Raw genomic sequence first — 11,320 nt, forward strand, 5'->3', positions numbered from 1 at the left:
TCCAATTTGTACTTTATCCACCGATCCGAAATCCATTCAGTCAATACTGGCGGCCTGTTGAGCAGCTAATGCCAGAACACTTGACCGACTAATGCATATTTGACGAGTTGCTTAGCTTACGGGCTTAACGATTAACCTCTTATGCAAGTTGATACTTCAATGGTCGTGACATAAATTCTCGAACACTGTTTTTTCTACAATTAGTCTGAAACGAAAATGAATATGTACTTTTTGATTTCATGTAGTCATTTTGCGGTCTGAGACGTCAGTTACGTCAGTGACTTTTAAGGTCCTTTTAAGGGTGGATGACGTGTATATTTCTATATATACGAGTATACTGACACTACACTTAACTATACATGTATAAAAGTAATTTTCTCGAACACATTTATGTAAGAATGTTGACATAACAAATTCAAAGCTTGGAAACTTACATCGGTGTAGCTGCATTTTCTACAGACCTTGAGACTTGTAATTGAAAACGAGTTAGAGCAAAGCAGGTAAATATTTTACCTGTGCTTGCACCACGATATCAAGCACGACTGCTGCCGTTGTAGGAGCGAGATGCCGATACACGCTGTGTATTGTATGTGTAGAGGACGGAGATACTGCGACACCGCTACTGGTAAGAGCGCTATCTCGCTTACTCTCTGGCAGCTTGAAAGTATCGTGCCCAGTACAAGTACATATAAACACAATCAGCCTCTCCAAGCTACTGAGTACACATCACAGTGCTTCGCCAATTGAATTCAAGGCTACGTTTACAAAAGCCCTCTGCGGTTGCCGTGTGCACGGAAACTTAGCGCAATGTTTACATAGGGATAAACAAAACCTGTATAAACATGTTTGGCATTGAAATCAGAATGTATCTCGGGTATTTGTGTGAAATATTGTAGAGCTGTTTGGAATATAAATTATGTGGTGATGCATCGAGATTTATGAGTTAGCTTTCTGTTGGAATGGTGGCTGTTTTCAGGGAAATTGCGAGTTTACTGGAGAGTTCATAATAATGATGGAAAAAAGGAGTTCTTCTAAAGGGTTGGATACTTCATAAAAAATATTATAACCTGTATATTTTTATAGCTATATTAGTGATATTATAAATAGTTTAAAAATAGACGGATAAAACACAAGTCTTACAAGAAAGTTAGTTTGGAAAAAATATGATTTATGAATACGCTTGTTAAAACGAAAGCTTTGACCTCAAAGATCTCGTAAATAAATCCGTTCTATCCTACTTTAGCTAAATTAGTTTAAACAGAATCTTATCCAAGGGATCTTGCTTCGTATCGTAACGAAGATGAAAACGACAGGGGTATTACTGAACTTACGAGAGCAATAATACAGCGAAAATGACATTTGCACATTGACAATGCAACATTTTGGCAGATATTTTGCAAGTAAGAGTCTGTTAATGTGTAATGTCTATTCTATTGGCTGTGTTGGTCTTTATATTGATGTAAATACTGCTTTCTTGTAATTTTGTTTGCGATAACTCGATTACACTCTTTTCCTTTTTATTTACACGATATCACATCGCGTTGAGGACGCCGTGATTGCTTGTAATTGAGCAAAATAAATCTTATCAACCGCAGTTAGATCTTGGTTGGACTTAAGTACGTCAGAGTAGGGAGTAAGATCATAATTCTTCCTAATATTGTGTTTATAGGAATAAATATAATATTAGGAAGAATTATGATCTTTTTACTTTTTTTACTTTTCTTTGAGGAGTTTGCAGCTGTTTTTAAAAAAGTGATCGATTACAGGTTAGAATGTGCCTTTAAACCATTTTTTCGACAATAGAAATTACATAATAAGCATTTCTTCTTCATAAAAGTACACAGTAGTACTGTGTGCCGACTGATTTATAAAATAGGCTATATTAAAAGACTGGCCATATCTCGGTCATCGATCCAGTGCCATGGCACTGTTTACACAACCACTTTGTAAGTCACTCGAGTTTAGAGAGTGCAAACCTCTTCAGGGTGACAATGTGATTCAGTACAGCTATTCTTGCCGTTAGGTATACATTTTTATTTTACAATATTTTAGACCAGGTGGATAAAAAATAGTATGTATTTTAATGGCTTGTAACCTTTGTGGTAGTTTTAAAGAAGACTCTCTTTTAAGGTCACTAGAAAATGCTTAAAAGAATTGAACGTCATTTTAATGCGTTTCCTCGTTTTCTATTGACCATATTGATATTAGACTTGTCACTTGGAGGAGTATTAAATGAATGTTTAGGTTAGTACTGGTAGTTAGTAGGTTGTTGTATGAGATATTATCAAGTTGATAAAAAATAAGATTATGCTGGTTATACACACATTTGTATTACTTACTTATTTCCTAAATAATTTAAAAAAGCGACCTCCGAGTCAGATTCTTTTATAAAAAAATATACTGGCCTGAACTAAAAGTTTTAATCTACCACCAGAAACAAGTAAAAACAATCCACATTAAAAACAAAATGCTTTTAAAACGTTCGCCCGTATTTAAAACGAACGCAATCTGTAAAAAAGTCGGTACAATAAGGTTGCGATCAGCACTGAATACACTGGACCAGTGATAAATTACTTTTTGATCTCCCTTACATAAAGACTAATGGTGGAAGCAATTATGTACTGGACGTGTCGAGCGGACTTCGTAACATGTAGCAACACTATCGCTGTAACGCACAACAAATTGATATTTATTTTATAATTGACGTTAAAATTTACCGAAAAATTGATACACAATAATACCTACATAAAAGTTATTTCTGTGATGAAAATTCCGTGTTGGTTTTCATGCAGAAAAACGTCGTCCAAAAATCCAAGCGGCTATCAAATTAAAAGGTATTTTTCAGCATTTCAAATTGATGTGAGGAATGTAATTAACTACCACTGGAGTGACATTAATTGTGTACTGGTAAAACAACTACAAATTAATTGCTCACAAATCGTATTATGAGATTTCAGTTTAACTCTCGGTTGCAGTGGGTAATTGAAAAAATATTTTTAAATTGATGTAAAAACAACTCTAGCCTATTATAATTATTTATTTCATAATGGTTTACTAGTTTACTGGTTCTTCTATTTCTGTTCTTTCATTGAGTCTGAAACTAATCAGGCTATCCCATAAATTCGCGTGAGTAAATCGCCAAAGATAGTACTGACTTCTACATTCTACTTGACGATGATGAAGACTGCTTACAAGTTTAAGGCAAGTCTTAACTGATCAGTACTGTTGTTAATCCGTGTATAAACAGCATCATGTCAATGGGAATTTGTTAAGTGTGACTTCGCTTTAAGCAGATGCCCGCTCAGTGCAGAACTCCCCTTATATAAAGAAATACACAGACCGATGTTTTCCTTTCTTTGTGGTCTAGTTCTTACGGAAATTATTCGTCAAGCACAGGTTTTCATTTTACTTCGTTCTTTTCTTATTCTTTTATGCGGTTGCAACAACTTAGAAAGGAGAGTCATTTCTTTTTAAAAGTTCATGTTCTGCGTAAAAAGAAAGAATGAAATTTTCTCTTCGTAAGTTCTCTCGGATCATATTTTGACTTGTCGCAGATTGACTGGTCAATGTTTTGCAATAATCGTAGTATAAACTAAAATAAATATTTATATTTATAAATGTCCGAAGAAACAATTAATATTCTCAGAAAACAGCCAATCATAACACAATATAAGCCCGAATATTTTTGTTAACTCAATACGAGTTATATTTTTTTAGTCTTACGACAAAATACATAATTGTCTCTCTTTGTTTGTGATATAACGGTCAATATTAAATCAAAATGTTTGGTATCGATTACCATAGTTTATTATAGCAAGAATTAATGAATTTTGTTATTACGCCTTTTTTTTAACCAAAACAGGTTTTAACTCCTTTGTTTTGTAGCTGTGTTTATTGTTCTCATAGCCCAGTTTTTATGTTTGTGACGTTTAAGAATAAAAGTTAGCAATGCGCACGCGTGGCGCCCCCGGCGGGGGTAGTCGTAACCCGACTGTTGAGCGGAGCGGACGAGCGCGTGCGACTTGCAGAGTGTATAAGTATTTCCTAGTAGTGGTTTTATTTACCTGCCCAACCAAGGACGCTGAACACCACACGTGGCGACGAGATTTCATGTAAGTGGAAATCATATAAATTATGAAAATACAGTGTCAAAAGGAAAGGGGAGGGAGGTGAGAGAATGCGAACCCATGCGATGAATGCGATTCAACCTTTACATACGTAGAATGTGAGGCTAAATGAAGCAGATGAGTGCATTATAGTAAACTAATGAGTCATAAACCGAGCTATGTTTTTATTGTCCGCCAAAAAAGTAAACAATTTAACTTCTCAAATGCATTGTGCTGAGTAAACGGCTAGAGTTGTGTTGTGAGGAACGAAAATATTATCTATTTAAGTATCATGATAAGTTTCCTTTAGTCAAATACTGTTCGTTAGATGGCGGTAGATTAAAGAAGCATGCCAGTCGACAAATTACGTACCTACCCACCTATATTACATTACGATAAAAAATAACCCATTATCGAGTTAAACGAACTTTAACCCTCCCGAATACTTAGACCATTTATATTTTGTGTTATTATTTATCCGAATGAAATTAACAATAAACTTAAATTTTAAAATAACCATGTAGGTAATGCAACAAAATTGCTAAAAAAATAATAATAATAATAATCGATGTATAATACCCAATCAGGGTAAAATTGTTTAACATTAAATTATTTGACAAGTAGGTTTAATGTTTCATGATATTTAATAGATAACGAGTTAATTTAGTAAATTCTAACAAGATCACACGTTACACAACTTTAGTATGTAATTTGATATTTATAAATTAAAATAGCGTCGGGAAGAGTGTACCAAGGGTACAGAAAATAGAACAATTTTGCCAAGGAGCATAGATAGACAAGACAGTGCCAAGGAGCACAAAATAAATGTTAGCCTACATTCACAATGGTGTACAACCTTGCCAAGGAGCAAACAATTAAGTGGATTAGGATCAGTAAATGATTTCATAAACATTGTTTATGAATACTAAAATAACAGAATATTTAAATTATTTAAATTTACGTCTTAGATACAATTTCAGTTATGATAAAATAAAATTATTTACTAAAAACTCATTTATTACGATTCACTATGAATCAATTATTACTTTTACATCAATTTGATTACTCAACCTTAAAACATTCACAAATTAAAGTTGCCCCCAAGTATTTTACCTTGGATATGAGATTTTTACAAATTTAAAATATAAATTACAATATATGTGTTAGGATTTCATAACTTAAGAATAACTAATCTGGACTTTTCCACTAAATAAAAATAGAAATACACCTACATTTAAATAGCGCCAAGGGTGCAAAGATAATGCAAACGTAAGCATGAACATTGTTTCAGGACGCCCCAAAAAATGTCCAGCCTTCCACCCGTTGAACCACTGCAATGTGACGGCGACCCCATGTCACTGGGACTCCGCTGGGAGAAGTGGAGACGGGCTCTAGAAATATATCTTCTTGCGTCAGAAATAAAAAACCCAGTTATAAAAAGAGCCACTCTTCTGCATATGGGTGGCACAGCCTTACAAGAAATATACTATAATACCCCTGGAGCACACATTGAGGGTTCAGACGTAACAGACTCAACAGATGTTTACAGGGTAGCAATAGATAAACTTAACGAGTACTTTTTGCCTAAACAAAGCAAAGTTTATGAAAGGCATATATTTAGATTACTTAAACAAGAAAATGATGAGAAATTTGAAAAATTTCTTGTAAGGCTGCGTCAGCAAAGCAAAAAGTGCAAATTTGCCAATGGGGAAGACGACAACATAATCGATCAAGTGGTCGAAAAATGCAATTCGATGGAACTCAAGAAAAAGATCCTTACCTTAGGTGATGACGTTACATTGGACAAAGTCATAGCGGAAGCTAATGCTATAGAGTCAGTACAAAGGCAGCTCTCTGATTACGGCAATGGTAGTGCACCGCGTCCCATTGCGAATATAAATAGAATTGATGCTAAGCGTCAATTTGACCAAAATAAAGATTGCTCACGTTGTGGAAGTGAGAAGCATAATGGTGACAGTCTATCATGCCCGGCCAAAGATAAAAAATGCTCAAAGTGCGGTTATATTGGACATTTCATGGCTAAGTGTCGAACGCGGGCTAGTAAACGTAGATCGACACACGCGAATGGAGGAAAAATGCCTATTAAAAAGATTAAACTTGACAATAGCGTCAAAAAATCCGAAAATTCTAACGACGATCAGAAAAAGGCATCATCCAACGTCAATTATATATTTTACTTTGATGGGGACGGAAAAATAAAATGCGACATCGGCGGTGTCAATAACATTGAACTTCTAATAGACTCTGGAAGTAATCATAACATATTGACCGATAAAACATGGACCTTTCTTAAAAGTTGCAATATACAGGCTACAGAACAAAATGCAAACCCAGAGAAAATATTTATGGCGTACGGTAGCTCGGTACCCTTGACAGTGCTAGGTTCTTTCCAAGCTGTAGTTAAAATCGGAGCAGAAGAAAGAAATAGTACCTTTTACGTTATCCAAGGCGGGACACGAGATTTACTCGGTAAAGAAACAGCTACAGATCTTAAAGTCCTCAAATTAGGTTTGGACATCAATGCGGTAAGTGAATCTCAAAATCAGGGACCTTTCCCCAAGTTTAAAAATATAACACTAGATATAGCAATAGATAAGACAGTAACACCTACTAGTCAACCATGTCGACGAATTCCAGTACCTCTGGAGGAGAAAGTTAACAAAAGAATTGACGAATTAATAGAGTTGGATATAATAGAACCCGTGAATAAACCATCCAGGTGGGTGTCTCCTATAGTACCGGTGTTGAAAAGTGACGGAAGCGTTCGTCTTTGCGTAGATATGCGGGTAGCTAACAAAGCAATTCTTCGAGAGCATTATCCCCTTCCCACGATGGACAAACTCTTGCCAAAATTTAGGAAAGCTCGTATTTTTTCTAAATTAGACATTAGAGACGCCTTTCATCAGATCGAGATTAGTGAAGAGAGTCGTCATATCACTACTTTTATCACTACACGAGGACTTTTCCGTTATAAAAGGCTGATGTTCGGCATCTCTTGTGCACCAGAACTATTCCAAAAAACACTTGAGAGAATTTTGTTACCTTGTGAAGGAACGCTTAACTTTATCGACGATATTATTGTTTACGGCAGGGATGAACGAGAACATCAAACCCGCTTGGATCGCGTTTTGGAAGTCCTAAAAAAATATAATGTAACTCTCAATAAAAAGAAATGCGTCTTTAATGCTAAGGTAGTTCAATTTTTAGGTCATCAGCTGTCGTCGGAGGGGGTAAAACCTTTAGACACGTATATAAAAAGTGTGGATACATTTAGAGAACCCAAAACTATTGAAGAAATTCAAAGTTTTCTCGGTTTATTGAATTACGTTAATAAATGGATCCCTAATTTTTCAACCACCACTGAGCCTATCAGGAAACTCTTAAAACTAAAAATTGGTCTCAAGTCTGACCTATCGAAGTACTGGGAACAAGAGCAAAAAACTGCTTTTGATCGACTTAAAACTCAACTCCAGAATATACAAAGTCTGGGTTATTACGACCCGGAAGATCAAACTCAGGTATTAGCAGATGCTAGTCCCGTTGGACTTGGGGCTGTACTAGTGCAAATGGATGATAAAGGACCCCGAGTTATTGCTTTTGGTAATAGGAGCCTATCGGAGGTTGAAAAACGGTACTGTCAAACGGAGAAGGAAGCTTTAGCCTTAGTTTGGGCCGTAGAGCACTTTCATATTTATCTGTATGGTAGGAAAACATTCGATCTTATAACGGACCACAAACCGTTAGAGGTAATTTTTGGACTCAGATCTAGGCCTTGTGCAAGGATTGAACGTTGGGTTTTGCGCCTGCAGTCATACAATTATCGTGTCGTATACCGCCCTGGGAAAAACAATATAGCCGACCCATTCTCTCGTTTATGCCAATCCACTCATAATACCTTCGATCGCGAAGGTGAATCCCATATAAACCAACTTGTTCAATATGCGAGACCCTGCGCAATCCCTATGCAGACGTTGATCGAATGCTCTGAAGCAGATGAGGAGATCCAATTAGTAAAGGAGGCTTTAAACACAAACATGTGGGAGCCTCGAATTATCCAGTATCGTATATTTCAAACCGAACTCTGGACTCACGACGGCATTCTCCTGAGGAATGATAAAATTGTTATTCCCACCAGTCTTAGGAAACAAGTTTTAGATGCAGCTCATGAAGGTCATCCGGGCATCGTAGCGATAAAAGGTCGATTGCGCACTAAAGTCTGGTGGCCTAAAGTGGATAAAGATGCAGAGGCTAAAGTTAAAAGCTGCCGGGGATGCACTCTTGTAACTGCTGGGAATCCCCCATTACCATTAAAAAGACGCCAGTTACCAGATCAACCTTGGCAAGACGTCGCGATAGATTTTCTTGGTCCACTGCCGTCGGGACATTACTTACTGGTAATTGTGGATTATTACAGCAGGTATAAGGAGATAAAAGTTATGAAAACAATTACCACAGCAGATACCACGATAATGTTGAAAGAGATATTTTCAAGATTGGGTATACCCATAACCCTGACGGCCGACAATGGAAGACAGTTCACGAGCCAAGACTTTAAAAATTTTTGTCAAGAAATGGGTATTAAATTACGGAGTACGACTCCTTACACTCCTCAGGAGAATGGCGAAGTCGAGAGACAAAATCGGGATATCCTTAAACGTCTACAAATAAGTCAAACTTTAAAATCTGATTGGCAGTCAGATCTTTTAGATTACTTAATGATGTGCAATAGTACACCCCATAGCTCGACAGGCAAAACACCCGGTGAACTTTTCTTTTCCAGGAAATTTAGAGACAAGTTACCATCGATAGTTCGAGAGAAGAGTGGAGTTGATGGGGAAGTAAGAGATAAAGACACTATAATGAAAGAGAAAGGAAAAGCATACGAAGACAGAAGAAGGAAAGCTACAGAATACGGAATAGAGGTTGGAGAAAAAGTGTATGTGAAAAATGTGTCAAAAGGAAATAAACTTACTGCCCCATTCAACCCCACCCCACACACAGTACTCAGCTCCAGTGGAAATGAATATAATGTAAGGAACGACGATACAGGCCATGAGTATAGGAGGAACATCGTGCACCTAAAAAAAGTTCAAGGCGAATGGCAAATATATGATCCGGAAAAGCACGCACAAGATGTACCACTCGACAGTAATGAGGCACTGGATAGTGACAAGGATGAATAATTGTGATTGAAGCATTTGCTTCGAAATGGTTGATTCCGAAGATTAGTTAATTTTAAGTTACATTAATTATATTGTATTTTCTTCATTTTGTAAACAAGGAAGAGGTGTGACGTTTAAGAATAAAAGTTAGCAATGCGCACGCGTGGCGCCCCCGGCGGGGGTAGTCGTAACCCGACTGTTGAGCGGAGCGGACGAGCGCGTGCGACTTGCAGAGTGTATAAGTATTTCCTAGTAGTGGTTTTATTTACCTGCCCAACCAAGGACGCTGAACACCACAATGTTAAAAAAATGTAGAGTCAGTTTCAGATTTAGAACACGGTTCTGTTATTTTAATTTTAATTTGAAGATGCTGTCGTTTGTTTTTAATATTCATGGCCGGATTGTCATACTGGCTGTGTTTCTACTATGAGTATTTGGTATAGAACCATTGTGTGTGCTAAAATGAGATGCCGCCATGCCCATAGTAGTTCTGTCTTGCTTTCACAAAGACAACAATCCTGCTTTAAGTTTTCATATTACTGGTAAAAGTTGTGAATTCAAGATTTAGTGAATTTCTCCCGTTATTTTAAATCTAATCTTGAATATTTGTTCGCTTCGAGTGTGTTTGTGCAAGTGATGTGTTAAGAAACCTGGTATCCGTATATTTTATGCAAAGAAAACATTTTCTACTGTCTAGTTTTAGTTATTCTTTTCAATTCTAGGGAAGTTCTTTCACATATTAAATTAGGTTTGCTTTTGATTTTAATATTATGAAATATATTCTTAGAAGCGTGTTTGGAGGCCAGGTCAAGTTGAAAGCAGTATATTTTTGTATTAGTTTTCTCTATTAAAGATATGATGACCCTGCTATGGGTGCAACTAATACAAATATTTAACTGCTTAAATATGTTCAGCTTTTGCGAGATCTATTTGTTAATACAACATTTGCGAACATTTTATAAAAAATAATTATATAACCTACTTGCATGTGATGTTTGACCGTCGTCGTAAGTCCTTTCTCTCGTGCATGGATTCGTTTGGTCATTAAAATGTTGCCAGTAATTAAACTAACTGTGAATTTATTACAAAATTATTCATTGGAAGTCCTGTTATAAGCCAGGATCACCGAATTGAATAATAGCAAGATTAAAGTTCGGTGCGTCCTACGTAACAATTAATTGCGCCCTTAATTAAACGGGTTATGTTTCTGAGTCGGTAAGAAACAAAAAACTTTAAATTAGTCATTTAGCAGTCACATAATTCCTTCAAATGTACAGGGAAAATCCCCATAGAGGAATATTTTCAGTTTGACGTGTCTGTCTGCTTCTTTGTAGAGTTATAGCTCCCGAAAGGAATGAGCAATTTCAATTTAGTGTATTTTGTATTAAAGATGAAGTATGAGCTAGAATTCTTAGACATGTAAAAAAAAATGTGCCATTCAAAAGTTGTGGGGGTGAACGTTTCTACTTTTGTTTTTTTTTTATTGTTTTTATTTTATCTCATTGTCTAGGCACATCGCTCTGACCTATCAATTCATTCCCATTTAGATATATATTAGCTTGTAAGCGCTCAGCAATACTTTACTTGTTTACCTGGTAGTCTGAGATAGATAACCGAAAATACTGCCTTCTATTTCAGTAAATGACCTTTGAATTGCAGATATATTCGTCCAATGTATTCGTTACCGATGTTGCCAATACAAATATTATCTTTCATGAATATGAAAACTGAATGACAACATCGATACGTGTCGAACAACGGTTCAATAAATATATTTATGAAGTTTTTATTGCTCAAAGCGAGGATTGGAGTTTTAGTTTTGAATAAATCATTCACAGATTTTCATTGTATGGTGTGACAGTTTAAACATGCAGTCTACTGTGAGATAAACATTTGGTTTTCACATCAACAAGTTATCTAGATACTTAGGTAAAAAACAGTTGGATAATCATCGAAATGAAACTACTTTTACAGATTTTATCACGGTCTGCCCTTTGATACCTGCAAGGCTGCAAAGGTGTCAAAGCGTCG

General features: G+C 36.2%; 1 protein-coding gene across 1 annotated transcript; it reads left to right on the plus strand.

The window, feature by feature from the left end:
- Positions 1–3,610: 3,610 nt before the first annotated feature.
- LOC113494483 (uncharacterized protein K02A2.6-like) lies at positions 3,611–10,630 on the plus strand. Its single transcript, XM_026872850.1, has 2 exons — positions 3,611–4,112; positions 5,398–10,630. The coding sequence occupies exons 1-2, from the start codon at positions 3,949–3,951 to the stop codon at positions 9,308–9,310; spliced, it is 4,077 nt and encodes a 1,358-aa protein (XP_026728651.1). The 5' UTR covers positions 3,611–3,948; the 3' UTR covers positions 9,311–10,630.
- Positions 10,631–11,320: the final 690 nt, after the last annotated feature.

This window comes from Trichoplusia ni, chromosome 5, assembly GCF_003590095.1.
Source record: "Trichoplusia ni isolate ovarian cell line Hi5 chromosome 5, tn1, whole genome shotgun sequence".
In the NCBI taxonomy this organism is placed as follows: Eukaryota; Metazoa; Arthropoda; class Insecta; order Lepidoptera; family Noctuidae; genus Trichoplusia; species Trichoplusia ni.